Here is an 18,765-nt window from a genome sequence, read left to right as displayed (position 1 = left end):
TGTAAAAAGTCAAAAGGTGAGAAATGTTCCTTTAAAATCACATTGATGACTAAATGATTTGTCAGCAATGATGCTGTTCACTTTATAAACATGAGATTTTATTATTTACAGATTCAAACTCCATCAGGTTGGTACTTTTTATTAATCTTATTTTTTAATTGATTGATGTCTGTGAGCTGCACGGTGGTGCAGTGGTTAGCACTCTTTCCTCACAGCAGGACAGCCGCAGTTTGAGTCCCAGCTGGGAGACCTGAAACAGATTTCCCAATGGTGAACCTTTCTGTGTGGAGTTTGCATGTTCTCTCCATGCATGAATGAGTTTTCTCTGGGGACTCCGGCTTCCTCCCACCGTCCAAAAAAATCCTTCATAGTTTAATAGGTTACTCTAAATTTCCCCTCGGTGTGATTGTTTGTGTGATTGAGGACCTGTGACAGACTGGAGATCTGTCCAGGATGAACTCTCCCTTCACCCATCAGTAGCTGGGTTTGGGTCTGGTGACCCCGAAATGGAAAAGCCACTAAGAAGATAAATTAATGATGTCTGTGGTTATTTAAATGTTGATTTCTATCATTTAACCAGGTCTGATGAACTAAATCAGAATAGAGTTCCAGATGAGAATGATGCTGAACACAACACATATGGATCTCTGCTCCATGGTCAGTCTGACATTTTACCAATCATTTATTATTTTAATTGAAGAAATAACTGAATAAACGTTTTAAATGTTTGTATAAAATGTTCAAACTTCATTTTGTTCTGGTTTGTTTTTGAAGGTGATTTTGATGTTTATGAGTCACTCAGAGTCCATCCAGACACAGAGAATAATCCAGATTATGCCAACATAGGTAATCAAACTTGTTCTGTAATCTATGTCTGGATTAAGAACTGCTGTCACTGCAAGGACATCCAGCTCTGATTATCTACAGTCAGTAAAATAAAAATCACTGTTGTTGTTTCAGTTCATTTTTTAATTAAGAATCATTTCAAAAAATGAAAATCCAAAACTGTGGTTATTTGACCTGAAAAAAGATGCAGAATTCACTAATTCTGTGTAAAAATTGAGATCTGATTTCTTTCTGCATCACATCAGCTGAACTTTGAAACATTACTGAGAAAGGTCAATGATTTTAACAATGGAACAGATGAATGGCAGTAATGCTGATGTTCTGATGGAAGTTTTAATTGTCAGATATTCTATCAAAACCCTTAAAGCACAAAATTAATCAAACAACAGTGAATCACATTGTAACTCTTGTCAGGATTCACCTTCATAGAATCTCTCACATGTCAGAATGAACAATTTCTAATTTCTTAAATGAACTTTACTGATACTCAGTAAACGTCTCTGTCACCTGCAGGTACTGAAGAAGAATGAAGAAAAACTGGACGATCTGCTTTTCTAATCTGAAACTTCAAAAGAGCTCCAACTCGATTTAGACTTTATTGAACCCGGAAAAACTCCTCTTAGGGTGTATTCAGACTGGACACATTTGGTCCGCTTCCTGGGACCAGGAACCGCTCTGGGACCCATCTTTCGAGGTGGTCTCGGTTCGTTTCCAATCAAACTGAACTTCAGGTCACTCTGAGATTCCTCAGTCTGAATATAATTCACAATAAAGCACTTTGGTCTTAAATCAAGGTAGAAAGTGCTATCTAAGTGTAGCAGGAAGATTTGGATGCACCTGCTATACAGGTGGTGGCAATTGTCCTGATTGCCAACAGGATGTGGGCCAGATAATAAAGGCGGAGCTGCTTCTGCACTCTGAAGAGAGGATCCCTCACTGTGCTGCAGGATCCTGGTCCATTCAGTCGGGCACCTTAAACCCTGGTGTACGGAGCTGTAGCTCAATAGTTCCCTGTAAACTAAGAGATGGCCAAATCGATGCTTTGTGAAGTTCTGACCAACTGAGCTGAGATTGACACTCTGCTTGAATCATTTCAGCAGGAAACAGTGACATCTGCTGGTTGTTGGGTATTAAAACATCCAAGCTCCTGTTCTGTCATAACCTCAAGACTTCAAGAAGATTTTAAAACGTACAGAACTCATGAAACATATTATTGTCAACTTTCAAAATTAATTTGACAATTTGTTCTTTTTTTGCTGTTTGTTCATTTAAGGCAGCACCAATTACTGTGGGTGACAAAGCAAAGGAAAAAAAAAGACAGTTACGATAAATAACTAAATAAATACATAAATGAATTATGCTTGATCTAAGGTGTGTAATTACAATTTTATATGGATGATGGTTTGATAGCTATTTGATGTGGCAAATATGTTTGATAGCAATAATGTCATTTTATGTATGCTGGTGCTTGTGTAACTTTTTTACTTCCATAAAATAAATGACTTGTGTGCTTTTGTGTTAAAAAAAATTATCTAAGAAAATAATCTTTTCAACCATGTTTGGCTTTAATCTGCTTCTCTTTAAGCTCACCACCTCTCCAGCTTTGGAGAAGACCTGTTTGCATGGCACAGATGTTGAAGGCATGTAGAGATATTTTTTGGACAGACGATATAGTTGGTGGTAGAAAGTGGACCGTGTGGAGTCTGAGTGGGTCTTATACTCTGGACATGTATCGTTGCACTTCCACTGTTGCATTCTTCGTACAGTTTTGTGCTTTTTGATTTGCACCCATAAGGAAAGACACAATTCAGCCATTTTTATAAAAAAATAACATTATTCTTGTAATACTTACCAACTCGGCTGTCCAAAAGTTCCCACAGGTTGTCTTCAGCTCCTGTCTCAGTGTCAGGTTGTTCCAGTGCTGCTGAATAATGATGATCATTAAAATCAAATGTAATTTTCATGTAAATTAAATAAAGACACAATGAATGCATATAAGAGTACCTGTGCTGTCGATGGCTCAGCTCCCTCCACTCTTGAATGTTCACATTCAGCAGTCAGTTTGTTCACGGTCTCCTGCGCATGACTTTGGTTTCCAAAAACTAATGTTTTGAAACATGTAGATTAGGTGAGGACTTGAATTGTTCCCACATTGCATCTTGTGGCCAGCAGGTGTTGGAGATTTTGGCTCAGAATGACTGCTGTCCTGAACCATCCTAATGATAGGAATGACCTTCAATCCTGAAACAGTTTTTTCAGCGGATAACTCTGTGGTGGCTTGTTGAAATGGTGCAAGCCCTCCCAGACATTCATGAATGCATTCATATTCCACTGATGAGAGGAGAGTTATGTCTGTTGTTAGGGACAGCAAAGCTGCATTGACTGATTCACTTATCTTAATAATGACTTATCTTAATGATTATCTAGTGTATATATGATGTGTGTGTTAAAATATATGTTAATGTAATATGCATGCACTGATTTTTAGTTTTAACTAAACTAATCTAAGATAAATTAAAATAAAGAAGTCTAAGCTAAACTAAAATATCAAAATGTAAACTATTATAATCTAGACTAAACTGTTGTAACCTGAAATAATAACTAAACTATACAGTAAGAATAATAAGCTAACTATAAACTAAACCTAAATCTATACAAGAGCATTTCAATTTACAATTGCCAACAATGATATTCTCCTTCTCTCAATAAACCCACACTGACAACAACAGTTGGTCCATTATAAACCCTAGGTAAATTGACCACACCTATTCTGTTCAAATTTCGCACCAAACAGCTCAACCAATGAGAGATGGTTGATACGCTCGACACATGATGTGACGTACCAAGGCCTCAGTTCCATCAGTCACGTGATTTGCAGTCTACTCGAATCACTACTGAGCGACACTGAGCTTTTTACCCGTTTTACTTCCCTTCTTGACCGACTGCTGCCGACCGGACAGCAGGACATCCGTTGGTGACTACTCTCTGTCATTGGTTGTTGGATTGGGAAGCTGTTGCCACTTCTGTCCACTGGTCTCTGGACACAGGTGCTGAAAGCATCATTGAACCGCCTCAATTAGCGGACAACTGTGGCGTCTTAGAGCGTGCTTCTGGAAGTTTCCACTTAGGCGAAGAAAAGTCAGCAACCATCCAGGACTGTTGTGGAGATTTTCTTATATCCAGTAAAAATATGTAAACATAGCATCTATCCATCTTCTTCTGCTCATCCTGGACCGGGTCGCGGGGGCAGCAGTCTTAACAAAGATTCCCAGACTTCCCTCTCCCCGGCCACTTCCTCCAGGGAAGTGGCCGGGGAGGGCAACTGGTCATTATCAGGAGGATATTTAGTAAAACAAAAACCAGCACAGAAAATGTTCAACAGGGTGTAAGCATTGCAATGGTTTATGTTCAGTCATTCAAAGACAGAGTGGGTGGCGGCCACAGAGGAGGAAGAGAGAAAGAGGGTCCTCCCACATGAATGAGGAAGATGTTTGTTTGAACTATACGGAATCTGGACCTTTTACACAGAGATTGTGATCAATATCCTTGTAAGAAAGACCGAGACAGAGGAAGACACCAGACAACGCTCTTCCTCAAACCTCAAACTGACTGGTGAGTGAGACAGTTCACACTCTCATCACTGCTTTACAATCAAGTTGTGTTTAGCATTGAAACAGAGTTTTCTGCAACAGGGACAGAAATAACAGCTTACCTTTTCTGAGCAAAAATATATTAAAAAATCAATGACTTTTAAAGTTTATCCACTAAATCACATGTCTGGTAGCAGACAAACCAGCTGTTCTTCTGGAGACTCAGTGCTGCAGCATAAACTGATCTGAGATCAGCTCCACTCTCACACACAGAACAGTGTTTGCTCTACAGCAGCTCCTAGTGGACTGAAGAAGAACTGCAGTTTATGAAAACTTGTAGGCAGAACACACATGAACGTTTTAAAAATATGATGTTGTTCTAAAGAATCAGCTTATAGAACACAGCAGAGTCCAGCTGTCAGAGGTTAAACTTTAGCAGAACAGGTTCTAAACAGCTGAGAAAAGAACCAAATGTTTTTCTCAAAGTAAATCAATCTGAAGTAGAAACAGAGTTTAGGAAATACTTTTGATTTAGTCATTATTTAAGCTAATCTTCGATGCCATTTACAGGATAATTTGATTAGAGACATTAAAATTAAATTAAAAATAATGTATGAAGAAAGTGACACTTGACTGGGAGGAGACTCTAAAACTTTAAGCAGTTTCCTCATAGTTTTCAGAGCTATTTTTGACTGAAAGTAAAAGTTGAAGTCTGTCTCAGTTATTCAGTTATGACAAAAACATATTTATAGTTATGGATTGTGATTACTTTTATATTTAAGAGACTTTTTATGCCATTATTTTTTTTCAGCAATTATTTTACACAATATATTGATCATTGTTTGGTTAAATTAATTAACTTTTATTTCCTGTTTTAGATTTTCAGTTTAGAATTTTATTTCCTTAAAGCTTAAAAGAGAATTCTAGTAGAAATTAAGAATTTTAATACATTATGCACTGAATGTAGATTTGCTCCATTTTAGAAACGAAACATTTTCACTATAAAAACAAATTGATTTTAAATTCTAGGATGTTTAATATACACCTGAAGTCCAATTTGTTAGAAAAATGTTCAGTTTTTCTGCTATAAAATAATGTTGTTAATTTTATCTAACAACCTTCATCCTATCTGCAGTGAACAGAAAAAAGTAACGATGAGAAAGAAACTCTGTGGTCAAATCTGCTGCAGTTATTCTGAGCTACATGTGAAAAGGAAGGAAACAGACAGAGAACATTCACAACTACAAAAATATTTCTTGAATTTGCAACTCATGTCACCCTCAAGCAGATCACCTTCACCAACTTCAACACTAATTGTTGACAGATTGTTGTTCATTTCAGAGAAAAATTAATTTCTAGCATGAGTGACTGATAGGATGAAAGTTGACAAATGAATCATCTCATGACCTCATCCTGCAGCAGTTTTTATATGTTCTCCTTCACCTGGTGTGAATGATGTGATGTTAACACTTCAATCATGAAGTGATCATAAAATACAGAAATAGAAAATGTTTCTCCACTGAGACCATGTGACTCTTTCCATCCCAGAAGCTGATCTTAGTGGTTTAGAAGAAAGAAGACATTTAGAAGTTAGACAGTTAGAAGAGAGGACGTGGATGAACAAAGAGCAGAACTACTATCAGTCAGTCCACACTGTGAGTATTCTAGTTACCAGAATTACGACGTTTTTATTTCTTGTTGACTGAGAGAAGTTCATTGCTTTGTGGACACTCTTGACTTGAAGAATGACATACAGCAAACTTTAAAAATACATTAAACTGCATGAGATATGCAGCTGCATTTTAGATCTTCAAAAACTGTTATTTTATGTATTTTCCTTTTTTGGAATAAAAAAAATATATATTTTGCCATCAGTTTTTGTTAAATAAATTTAATTTTTTTTCTTCCTTTTCAGAGGACGCTGTGACAGTTATATCTTTGTCTTAAAGAAGTAAACTTAAATTCTCAGTTTTTACAGAGAACATCATGTTTTTTTTTTTTTCCTTACAGTTCTTTACTTCTCCATAAACACACTTCCTTGTTTTTATTTTTCCATCAGGATTTTCTCCTCTGATCTGATTGTGAGGATGGGACACACTCTGCTCTGTAAACTGGAGTTCATCTGTGAGTTTGTCAGAAGAACTTTGGCTGTTTTCATCACATTAATCAGTAAAATATGTCAACAAAACTATTTTATTACTAAATTGTTAGTAGTTCATGTTCGAACTCTTTCTGAAACATGAGGAACAGTTAATAAATAAATATATTTTTGGTTAAATGTATCTATTAATATTAAAGAAATCATTGATTTCATGTAATTTGGATTGAAACTTTAATCTGCATTACTTCACATTTCTGAAATATTGTATCTGTGATCTTTCCATCTTTCATATCCAGTAGTTCTCTATTCACTCCTCCACTGTGGACTCACTCAAGGTGATATTTTTAACTATTTGTTGTTTCTTTTCATAGATTTAAGAATACTATGTGTATAATCTCTTTGTGGACAAATGTAAAATGTAAAAATATTTACTTTTTGTGGTTATTTACATGTAAAAAAACATTTGTTCAGTTAATTGTGTGTTTGTGTTTGTTCTAGATCCTGTGTTGACTTTTGAACCACAAAGGTCAACTTATTATATTGGAGAATCTTTAACCTTCAAATGTGACATGAGAGAAGGAGGAACAAATGACTGGGAATATATATTATACAAAAGAGGTCATACATTATATGATTACTACACAAATCCAGTCTTCTCGTTTCCTCTGAATGAACATCACAGTGGTGATTATCAGTGCTGTGGTCACTGGAAAGGTTCAGATTATACAAGGTGCAGCAACATCGTTTCTATAAATGTATCAGGTAATTTATTTGTGTTTATGACATGACTCATTTTATAAAGAGAATTCATTTTTAAGAATTTATACATTTGGAAAGTACTATAAACATTTTTAAATGTAGGTTATTATACTATGCCCATGTGTATAAATTATACAAGAATATTGTTGATAACAAATATGTTTAATATAAACAATTATTATGTTTTATTAAACACCAGCAGACAAACCTAAAGCTAAACTGACAGCAGGAACAACAACTGTGTCAGTAGGAGACAGAGTGACACTGATCTGCTCTGTGGAGAAATCTGCTGGTTGGAAATATGAGTGGTTCAGAAGAACCTCATATTTATCTGAATACAGACTCAATGATGGAGAAAATGGAGAAATCAGAGTCTCACAAGGAGGAATCTACAGATGTAGAGGATCTAGAGGAGAACCAGCCTTCTACTCTGATACAAGTGATGAAGTCAACATTTACATAACATGTGAGTGATTTAACATTCGTGGAGTAAATCATATTTTTTATTTAATATTTTCATTATTTATTTCATGTTTATATATGATTAAAAACAGTTTCCAACAAAGTCATTGTGACACAGAAACCCAGCTGGTCTCAGATCTTCAGAGGAGAGACGATCACTCTGACATGTGAGGTTCAGGGAGATGAAGGAGTTCAGTGGATGTATGAATGGAGAACTCCTCAGTCACAGACATCCTGGAGAAACAATAAAGACTGGACTATCACAGCTTCTATCAGTGGAGAATACAGCTGTAAGAGCAGATCCACATATTATTCATATCCTTCAACAAACTGGAGTGAAGCTCTAAGTTTATCTGTTTCAGGTGTGCTGATGTTTTTATTATTTTGATTTTACTCTTTCATGAATGTATAAATGTATGTTTTGTTTCTACTTTAAAACTTGAACATATGTTCATACATTTAAATATTTTTATCTCAACAGCACATAAACCAAAGTCTGAACTAAACATGACAAAGTCTCCAGTAGAGGACAGAGTGATCCTCAGTTGTTCAGTGAAGAATTCATCATCTGGTTGGAGATTTTTCTGGTTCAGAGGAGAGAAATCCTCCAAACTGCTGACCAAACAAGATGCTGACTTCCTTTCAAATGGACAAATCAGTGTCTCACAGGAAGGAGTTTACAGATGCAGAGGAGGAAGAGGAGAACCAGTTTATCACTCAGAGTTCAGTGATCCAGTCACCATTGGTGGTGAGTTTAATCCTGTTTGATTGGAGCACAAAAATTATTACTAACAAAATGTGTACTGTTAAGTTTGTCTCTGAAGTTACATATATAGTCTTAGCTTATTAGCACAACTTATATTTATCTTACACACTGACACGGACCTGTTAGTGTTGTGAATGTAAACAGACATTCATATTAATAGAAAAAACAAACAGAAATCTGTTCAACACTGTGTGTTAGATGAGAAAAAAGTTATAAAAAAGTTTTTACTTCAGTTTCATTTAACAGATAAAATTACTGTTTCTTTTTTTTGTAGTATTAGTTTGTAATTCTGTCAATGTGAACATGATGGAACAATTGGAAACCATAGTAAAGCTTGATAAGACAGAACTGACATCAGAGAGACATTTGACATCTCTCCGGGGGTGGGGTCCCGCGTTGGCCCTACTGGCGGGGTGGGGGGGCTGCTCCTCTGGCTGGGCTGGGGCCTGCACTCTCTGTGTTCCTGTGCCTTCCTGCTCTTGGGTGTGGGGGGCCTCTGCGGCGGTCCCGCGTGCCCCGGTCTGGGTGCTCGGCGGGATTGCACGGCGGGGGTCCTGGCTGCAGTTGATGCCACGGTGGGGGGTCTTGGCGTGGGGATGGCCGGGCGCTCTCCCCCTGAGTACATTCCATCACCATCCACCTCAGTGAAACATAAACACTCACCTGAGCACAGGTGTCAGCTCACCTTAGCACTAACCGTTTGTGTGACAGAATGAAAGTCTTTATCTGAATGGGTTTGTATGATGGAGCGTGTGAGCTGCTGTTATAGTTGGATTAAGTAAATTATGTTTAGTTTAAATGTGGAGACTATTTTGGCCAACAAGTGTGTGTCACTACAGTGTGTGTGTGTAAGTGTTTGTGTAGACAGGCCCCGCCCATTCTAGTTTACTATTTAGACCTGGATGTTTATGATGTTGCTTCCCTCTGCTGCCATCTTCTTCTTTCTCTTTTTCTCTTTTATCATTGGATTGATTAGAAACTTGAATCTATCCATGATGTGTTCCAGCTTCATCCAGACCTGACAGCTCTTCACTTCCTGTTCTGTTGGTTGTTAGACCAGTTTGTGTCTTTTTACTGATGATTTTTCCACTGATGTTTTATTTGTACAAAAAGTCAAAAGGTGAGAAATTTTCCTTTAAAATCACATTGATGACTGAATGATTTGTCCTGTTCTGCAATGATGCTGATCACTTTATAAACATGTGATGTTATTATTTACAGATTCAACCTCCATCAGGTTGGTACTTTTTTATGTTTTTATTGATTGATGTCTGTGGGCGGGGCTGCCCGGTGGCGCAGTGGTTAGCGCTCTTGCCTCACAGCGAGAAGGCCCCGGTTCGACTCCCGGCTGGGACCTTTCTGTGTGGAGTTTGCATGTTCTCCCCGTGCATGTGTGGGTTTTCACCGGGGACTCCGGCTTCCTCCCACCGTCCAAAAACATGCTTCATAGGTTAATTGGTGACTCTAAATTGCCCCTAGGTGTGCTAGTGAGTGTGAATGGGTGTGATTGAGGCCCTGCGACAGACTGGCGACCTGTCCAGGGTGTACCCCGCCTTCGCCCATCAGTAGCCGGGATAGGCTCCGGCACCCCCGCGACCCCGAAAGGGAAGAAGCGGACAAGACGATGGATGGATGGATGGATGGATGTCTGTGGGCTGGAGGGTGGTGGAGTGGTTAGCACTCTTGCCTCACAGCAAGATGGCCCCCGTTTGAGTCCTGGCTGGTGGACCTGAAACAAAACCACCACCTGGGGACCTTTCTGTGTGGATTTTGGATGTCCTACCCATGCATGTGTGGGTTTTCTCCTGGGACATGCTTGATTATTTTAAATTTCCCCTCGGTGTGATTGTTTGTGATTGAGGCCCTGCGACAGACTGGAGATCTGTACAGGATGAACTCTGTCTTCACCCATCAGTAGCCGGGTTTGGGTCTTGCAGTATCATGACCCCGAAAGGGACAAGCGGCTAAACCGACGAATGAATGATGTCTGTACAACTGTATTTACTTATTAATTTCTTTCATTCAACCAGGTCTGATGAACAAAATCAGAATAGAGCTCCAGATGAGAATGATGTTGAACACAACACATATGGATCTCTGCTCCATGGTCAGTCTGAACTCTGACTTTTTAACAATTTATTGTTTTAATTGAAGAAATAACTGAATAAATGTTTTAAATGTTTGTATAAAATGTTCAAACTTCATTTTGTTCTGGTTTGTTTTTGAAAGGTGATGTTGATGTTTATGAGTCACTCAGAGTCCATGAAGACACAGAGAATAATCCAGATTACGCCAACATAGGTAATCAAACTTCTTCTGTAATCTATGTCTGGATTAAGAACTGCTGTCACTGCAAGGACATCCAGCTCTGATTATCTACACTCAGTAAAATAAAAATCACTGTTGTTATTTCAGTTCATTTTTTAATTAAGAATCATTTCAAAAACGGAAAATCCAAAACTGTGGTTATTTGACCTGAAAAAAGATGCAGATGTCACTAATTCTGTGTAAATATTGAGATCAGATTTCTTTCTGCATCACATCAGCTGAACTTTGAAACATTACTGAGAAAGGTCAATGATTTTAACAATGGAACAGATGAATGGCAGTAATGCTGATGTTCTGATGGAAGTTTTAATTGTCAAATATTCTATAAAAACCCTTAAAGCATAAAAAAAATCAAAAACAGTGAATCTCATTGTAATTCTTGTCAGGATTCACCTTCATAGAGTCTCTCACATGTCAGAATGAACAATTTCTAATTTCTTAAATGAACTTTACTGATACACAGTAAACGTCTCTGTCATCTGCAGGTACTGAAGAAGAATGAAGAAAAACTGGACGATCTGCTTTTCTAATCTGAAACTTCAAAAGAGCTCCAACTCGATTTATTGAACCCTGAAAAACTCCTCTTAGGGTGTATTCAGACTGGACACATTTGGTCTGCTTAGGTCAGGGGTGGCCAACCCTGGTCCTCAGGAGCCTCAACCCTGCCTGTTTTCTAGTTCTCCCTGACCAGCTTCCTGCTGATTAGTTGACGTAAATGATTCCACATCCTGATTGACTGAACACACCTGATTTCAATTGTCAGCATCAATCAGTCCAGGGAGAGCTGGAAAACAGGCAGGGTTGAGGCTCTTGAGGACCAGGGTTGGCCACCCCTGGCTTAGGTGGTGGCAATTGTCCTGATTGCCAACAGGATGTGGGACAGATAATAAAGGCGGAGCTGCTTCTGCACTCTGAAGAGAGGATCCCTCACTGTGCTGCAGGATCCTGGTCCATTCAGTCGGGCACCTGAAACCCTGGTGTGTGGAGCTGTAGCTCAATAGTTCCCTGTAAACTAAGAGATGGCCAAATTGACGCTTTCTGAAGTTCTGACCAACTGAGCTGAGATTGACACTCTGCTTGAATCATTTCAGCTGGAAACAGTGACATCTGCTGGTTGTTGGGCATTAAAACATCCAAGCGCCCGTTCTGTCATAATCTCAAGACTTCAAGAAGATTTTAAAACGTACAAAACTCATGAAACATGTTATTGTCAACTTTCAAAAATTATTTGTTCTTTTTTTTGTTGTTTGTTCATTTTAGGCAGCACCAATTACTGTGGCTACTAAAGAAAAGGAAAAAAAAGACAGTTAAGAAAAAAAGAAATTAATCAAAGGGGCCAAATTTGACCCCTCAAGCTCTCCAGAGTCTCTGTTGATTTTCGTTGATTCTGAAATGTTTGATCTAATGTGTGTAATTACAATGTTATCTGGATGATGGTTTGATAGCTATTTGATGTGGCAAATATGTTTGATCGCAATAATGTCATTTTATGTATGCTGGTGCTTGTGTAACTTTTTTACTTCCATAAAATAAATGACTAGTGTGCTTTTTTATAAAAAAAAATTATCTAAGAAAATAATCTTTTCAACCATGTTTGGCTTTAATCTGCTTCTCTTTAAGCTCACCACCTCTCCAGCTCTGGAGAAGACCTGTTTGCATGGCACAGATGTTGAAGGCATGTAGAGATATTTTTTGGACAGATGATATAGTTGAGGGTAGATAGAGGACCGTGTGGAGTCTGAGTGGGTCTTATACTCTGGACATGTATCGTTGCACTTCCACTGTTGCGTTCTTCGTACAGTTTTGTGCTTTTTGATTTGCACTTATAAGGAAAGACAAAATTCAGCCATTTTTATAAAAAATAACATTATTCTTGTAATACTTACTAACTCGGCTGTCCAAAAGTTCCCACAGGTTGTCTTCAGCTCCTGTCTCAGTGTCAGGTTGTTCCAGTGCTGCTGAATAACGATGATCATTACATCAAATGTCACATTCATGTAAAGTGAATAAAGACACAATGAATGCATGTAAGAGTATCTGTGCTGTCGATGGCTCAGCTCCCTCCACTCTTGCATGTGCACATTCAGCAGTCAGTTTGTTCACGGTCTCCTGTGCATGACTTTGATTTCCAAAATCTAATGTTGTGAAACATGTAGATTAGGTGAGGACTTGAATTGTTCCCACATTGCATCTTGTGCCCAGCAGGTGTTGGATATTTTGGCTCAGAATGACTGCTGTCTCAGTTTTCAGTCCCATTACCTTCAATGCCAGCTTGTCCTGAACCATCCTAATGATAGGAATGACCTTCAATCCTGAAACAGTTTTTTAAGCGGATTACTCTGTGGTGGCTTGTTGAAATGGTGCAAGCCCTCCCAGATATTCATGAATGCATTCATATTCCACAGATGAGTGGAGAGTTATGTCTGCTGTTAGGGACGCCAAAGCTGCATTGACCGATGCTCAATAATCTTGTAACATCAGGTATGTTGAGTTCCATCGAGTTTCGACCTCCTGCAGCAATTTGTGGCATTTGCAGGTTCCTTTGTACTTTCGTCAAACCCACACTGACAATGTTTGGTCCGTTATCAACCCCAGGTAAAGGGACCACACCTATTCTGTTCAAATTTCGCACCAAACAGCTAAACCAATGAGAGATGGTTGATGCGCTCGACACATGATGTGACGTACCAAGGCCTCAGTTCCATCGGACACATGATTTGCAGTCTACTCGAATCACTACTGAGCGACACTGAGCTTTTTACCCGTTTTACTTCCCTTCTTGACCGACTTCTGCCGACCGGACCGGACAGCAGGACATCCGTTGGTGACTGTTCTCTGTCACTGGTTGTTGGATTGGGAAGCTGTCGCCACTTCTGTCCACTGGTCTCTGGACACAGGTGATGAAAGCATCATTGAACCGCCTCAATCAGCGGACAAGTGCGGCGTCTTGGAGCGTGCTTCTGGAAGTTTCCACTTAGGAGAAGAAAAGTCAGCAACCATCCAGGACTGTTGTGGGGATTTTCATACATCCAGTAAAAATACGTAAACATAGCATCTATCCATCCATCTATCCATCCATCCATCCCTCCATCCATCTTCTTCTGCTCATCTGGGACCGGGTCGCGGGGGCAGCAGATGCCCAGAATTCCCTCTCCCTGGCCACTTCCTCCAGCTCCTCTGGGGGGACCCCAAGGAGTTCCCAGGCCAGCCGAGAGACGTAGTCTCTCCAGCGTGTCCTGGTAAATTGAGAACTTTGCTTTCTGGCTCAGCTCTCTTTTCACCACAACGGACCGATACAGCGACTGCAAAATAGTGGACGCTGCTCAAATCTATCTTTTGATCTCACGCTCTGATCTTCCCTCACTAGTGAACAAGACCCCAGGATATTTAAACTCTTCCACCTGAGGCAGGAGCACTCCACCCATTGAGAGAGGACAAACTACCTTTCTCCGGTCAAGAACCCGGCTGCAAACCGCTCCAATACATGCTGGAGGTCCTAGCTCGAAGAAGCCAACAGAACAACATCATCTGCAAAGAGCAGAGATGAAATCCTGTGGTATCCAAACCAGATCCCCTCCGGCCCACTGTAGATTCATTGTCTATTTAGTTGTTTTATATACGAGTTCTTTTATTTTTACAAAATCTGTGTAATAACCTGCAACTGTCTGTGGCAGACAATTCTTGAGTTTTTCTGTGTCTGCAGCTGAGAGAGGAAGAACATCTCTAACTTCTCTGACTCTCTTTTTCTGCCCTCTCCACTGACACAGCAGGAGAATTGTGTTGTTATTGTTATGATCAGAGGACCCAGAGATCCTGAAACATTATCAGGAGGATATTTAGTAAAACAAAAACCAGCACAGAAAATGTTCAACAGGGTGTAAACATTGCAATGGTTTATGTTCAGCCATTCAAAGACAGAGTGGGTGGCGGCCACAGAGGAGGAAGAGAGAAAGAGGGTCCTCCCACATGAATGAGGAAGATGTTTGTTTCAACTATACGGAATCTGGACCTTTTTCACAGAGATTGTGATCAATATCCTCGTAAGAAAGACCGAGACAGAGGAAGACACCAGACAACGCTCTTCCTCAAACCTCAAACTGACTGGTGAGTGAGACAGTTCACACTCTCATCACTGCTTTACAAGAAAGTTGTGTTTAGCATTGAAACAGAGTTTTCTGCAACAGGGACAGAAATAACAGCTTACCTTTTCTGAGCAAAAATATATTAGAAAATCAATGACTTTTAAAGTTTATCCACTAAATCACATGTCTGGTAGCAGACAAACCAGCTGTTCTTCTGGAGACTCAGTGCTGCAGCATAAACTGATCTGAGATCAGCTCCACTCTCACACACAGAACAGTGTTTGCTCTACAGCAGCTCCTAGTGGACTGAAGAAGAACTGCAGTTTATGATCCCATGAAAACTTGTAGGCAGAACACACATGAACGTTTTAAAAATATGATGTTGTTTTAAAGAATCAGCTTATAGAACACAGCAGAGTCCAGCTGTCAGAGGTTAAACTTTAGCAGAACAGGTTCTAAACAGCAGAGAAAAGAACCAAATGTTTTTCTCAAAGTAAATCAATCTGAAGTAGAAACAGAGTTTAGGAAATACTTCTGATTTACTCATTATTTAAGCTAATCTTCGATGCCCTTTACAGAATAATTTGATTAGAGACATTAAAATTAAAATAATAATAATGTCTGAAGAAAGTGACACTTGACTGGGAGGAGACTCTGAAGCTGCAAGCAGTTTCCTGATAGAGTTTTCAGAGCTATTTTTGACTGAATGTAAAAGTTGAAGTCTGCCTCAGTTATTCAGTTATGACAAAAACATATTCATAGTTATGGATTGTGATTACTTTTATATCTAAGAGACTTTTTATGCCATTATTATTTTTTAGCAATTATTTTACATAATATATCTATCATTTTTTGGTTAAATTAATTAACTTTTATTTCCTGTTTTAGATTTTCAGTTTAGAATTTGATCTCCTTGAAGCTTAAAAGAGAATTCTAGTAGAACCCGAGAAAATTAATACATTATGTACTGAATGTAGATTTGCTCCATTTTAGAAATGAAACATTTTCACTATAAATACAAATTCATTTTACATTTAAGGACGTTTAATATACACCTGAAGTCCAATTTGTTAGAAAAATGTTCAGTTTTTCTTCTGTAAAATAATGTTGTTAATTTAATCTAACAACCTTCATCCTATCTGCAGAGAACAGATAAAAGTAACGATGAGAAAGAAACTCTGTGGTCAAATCTGCTGCAGTTATTCTGAGCTACATGTGAAAAGGAAACAGACAGAGAACATTCACAACTACAAAAATATTTCCAGAATTTGACACGCAACTCATGTCACCATCAAACAGATCACCTTCACCGACTTCAACACTAATTGTTGACAGATTGTTGTTCATTTCAGGGATAAAATTATTTCTACCATGAGTGACTGATAGGATGAAAATGGACAAATTAATCTTCTCATGACCTCATCCTGCAGCAGTTTTTATATTTTTCTCCTTCACCTGGTGTGAATGATGTGGTTTTAACACTTCAATCATGAGGTGATCATAAAATACAGAAATAGTAAATGTTTCTGCACTGAGACCATGTGACTCTTTCCATCCTAGAAGCTGATCTTAGTGGTTTAGAAGAAAGAAGACATTTAGAAGTTAGACAGTTAGAAGAGAGAACACTGAGGAACAAAGAGCAGAACTACTATCAGTCAGTCCACACTGTGAGTATTCTACAGTTAGAATGAGAAGATTTTCATTTCTTGTTGACTGAAAGAAGTTCTCTGTTTTGTGAACACTCTTGACTTGAAGAATGACATACAGCACACTTTAAAAAGACATCAAACTGTAGAAGATGTGCAGCTGAATTCTATAAAATCATCAAAAACTGTTATTATATGTATTTGCCTAACTTTTAACTTATTTTAAAAAAAATAAAAAAGTATATATTTTGCCATCAGTTTTTGCTAAATAAAATTAATTATTTTTTTTTCTTCCTTCTTTAGAGGACGCTGTAACAGTTGTGTTATCTTTGTCTTAAAGAAGTAAACGTACGTTTTCAGTTTTTTTCAGAGAACATGATGTTGTTTTTTTATTCCTCAGTTCTTTACCTCTCCATAAACACACTTTCTTGTTTCTTTTTCCATCAGGATTTTCTCCTCTGATCTGATTGTGAGGATGGGACACACTCTGCTCTGTAAACTGGAGTTCATCTGTGAGTTTGTCAGAAGAACTTTGGCTGTTTTCATCACATTAATCAGTAAAATATGTCAACAAAACTATTTTATTACTAAATTGTTAGTAGTTCATGTTCGAACTCTTTCTGAAACATGAGGAACAGTTAATAAATAAATATATTTTTGGTTAAATGTATCTATTAATATTAAAGAAATCATTGATTTCATGTAATTTGGATTGAAACTTTAATCTGCATTACTTCACATTTCTGAAATATTGTATCTGTGATCTTTCCATCTTTCATATCCAGTAGTTCTCTATTCACTCCTCCACTGTGGACTCACTCAAGGTGATATTTTTAACTATTTGTTGTTTCTTTTCATAGATTTAAGAATACTATGTGTATAATCTCTTTGTGGACAAATGTAAAATGTAAAAATATTTACTTTTTGTGGTTATTTACATGTAAAAAAACATTTGTTCAGTTAATTGTGTGTTTGTGTTTGTTCTAGATCCTGTGTTGACTTTTGAACCACAAAGGTCAACTTATTATATTGGAGAATCTTTAACCTTCAAATGTGACATGAGAGAAGGAGGAACAAATGACTGGGAATATATATTATACAAAAGAGGTCATACATTATATGATTACTACACAAATCCAGTCTTCTCGTTTCCTCTGAATGAACATCACAGTGGTGATTATCAGTGCTGTGGTCACTGGAAAGGTTCAGATTATACAAGGTGCAGCAACATCGTTTCTATAAATGTATCAGGTAATTTATTTGTGTTTATGACATGACTCATTTTATAAAGAGAATTCATTTTTAAGAATTTATACATTTGGAAAGTACTATAAACATTTTTAAATGTAGGTTATTATACTATGCCCATGTGTATAAATTATACAAGAATATTGTTGATAACAAATATGTTTAATATAAACAATTATTATGTTTTATTAAACACCAGCAGACAAACCTAAAGCTAAACTGACAGCAGGAACAACAACTGTGTCAGTAGGAGACAGAGTGACACTGATCTGCTCTGTGGAGAAATCTGCTGGTTGGAAATATGAGTGGTTCAGAAGAACCTCATATTTATCTGAATACAGACTCAATGATGGAGAAAATGGAGAAATCAGAGTCTCACAAGGAGGAATCTACAGATGTAGAGGATCTAGAGGAGAACCAGCCTTCTACTCTGATACAAGTGATGAAGTCAACATTTACATAACATGTGAGTGATTTAACATTCGTGGAGTAAATCATATTTTTTATTTAATATTTTCATTATTTATTTCATGTTTATATATGATTAAAAACAGTTTCCAACAAAGTCATTGTGACACAGAAACCCAGCTGGTCTCAGATCTTCAGAGGAGAGACGATCACTCTGACATGTGAGGTTCAGGGAGATGAAGGAGTTCAGTGGATGTATGAATGGAGAACTCCTCAGTCACAGACATCCTGGAGAAACAATAAAGACTGGACTATCACAGCTTCTATCAGTGGAGAATACAGCTGTAAGAGCAGATCCACATATTATTCATATCCTTCAACAAACTGGAGTGAAGCTCTAAGTTTATCTGTTTCAGGTGTGCTGATGTTTTTATTATTTTGATTTTACTCTTTCATGAATGTATAAATGTATGTTTTGTTTCTACTTTAAAACTTGAACATATGTTCATACATTTAAATATTTTTATCT

The 18,765-nt window shown here is 37.8% G+C and overlaps 1 protein-coding gene and 4 long non-coding RNA genes across 9 annotated transcripts; all 5 read left to right on the top strand.

Moving 5' to 3' along the window:
• Nucleotides 1–10: 10 nt before the first annotated feature.
• Nucleotides 11–2,674, top strand: LOC118599952. Its single transcript, XR_004949498.1, has 4 exons — nucleotides 11–127; nucleotides 581–657; nucleotides 775–846; nucleotides 1,360–2,674. It is a non-coding gene; the product is annotated as an uncharacterized LOC118599952 (long non-coding RNA).
• A 1,685-nt stretch (nucleotides 2,675–4,359) lies between these two features.
• LOC118599951 lies at nucleotides 4,360–7,293 on the top strand. 3 transcript variants are annotated; one of them, XR_004949496.1, is made up of 4 exons: nucleotides 4,360–4,458; nucleotides 6,496–6,560; nucleotides 6,834–6,872; nucleotides 7,036–7,293. It is a non-coding gene; the product is annotated as an uncharacterized LOC118599951 (long non-coding RNA). The 3 variants fall into 3 exon arrangements; XR_004949495.1 differs by lacking the exon at nucleotides 4,360–4,458 and adding an exon at nucleotides 5,888–6,091; XR_004949494.1 differs by lacking the exon at nucleotides 4,360–4,458 and having other exon boundaries at nucleotides 6,166–6,560.
• A 116-nt stretch (nucleotides 7,294–7,409) lies between these two features.
• LOC118599935 (leukocyte immunoglobulin-like receptor subfamily B member 1) lies at nucleotides 7,410–18,678 on the top strand. The gene is made up of 5 exons (XM_036216331.1): nucleotides 7,410–7,419; nucleotides 7,496–7,762; nucleotides 7,851–8,120; nucleotides 18,031–18,294; nucleotides 18,383–18,678. The coding sequence occupies exons 1-5, from the start codon at nucleotides 7,410–7,412 to the stop codon at nucleotides 18,676–18,678; spliced, it is 1,107 nt and encodes a 368-aa protein (XP_036072224.1).
• On the top strand, nucleotides 9,744–11,450 carry LOC112141296. 2 transcript variants are annotated; one of them, XR_004949500.1, is made up of 4 exons: nucleotides 9,744–9,761; nucleotides 10,555–10,631; nucleotides 10,754–10,825; nucleotides 11,338–11,450. It is a non-coding gene; the product is annotated as an uncharacterized LOC112141296 (long non-coding RNA). The 2 variants fall into 2 exon arrangements; XR_002918351.2 differs by lacking the exon at nucleotides 9,744–9,761 and having other exon boundaries at nucleotides 10,430–10,631.
• On the top strand, nucleotides 14,640–17,825 carry LOC112141297. 2 transcript variants are annotated; one of them, XR_002918352.2, is made up of 4 exons: nucleotides 14,640–14,956; nucleotides 17,028–17,092; nucleotides 17,366–17,404; nucleotides 17,568–17,825. It is a non-coding gene; the product is annotated as an uncharacterized LOC112141297 (long non-coding RNA). The 2 variants fall into 2 exon arrangements; XR_004949497.1 differs by lacking the exon at nucleotides 14,640–14,956 and adding an exon at nucleotides 16,565–16,601.
• Nucleotides 18,679–18,765: the final 87 nt, after the last annotated feature.

The sequence above is a fragment of the Oryzias melastigma genome, linkage group LG17, assembly GCF_002922805.2.
Source record: "Oryzias melastigma strain HK-1 linkage group LG17, ASM292280v2, whole genome shotgun sequence".
In the NCBI taxonomy this organism is placed as follows: domain Eukaryota; kingdom Metazoa; phylum Chordata; class Actinopteri; order Beloniformes; family Adrianichthyidae; genus Oryzias; species Oryzias melastigma.
Note: the sequence above shows the minus strand (reverse complement) of the source record. Positions and strands in the feature narration are given on the sequence as shown.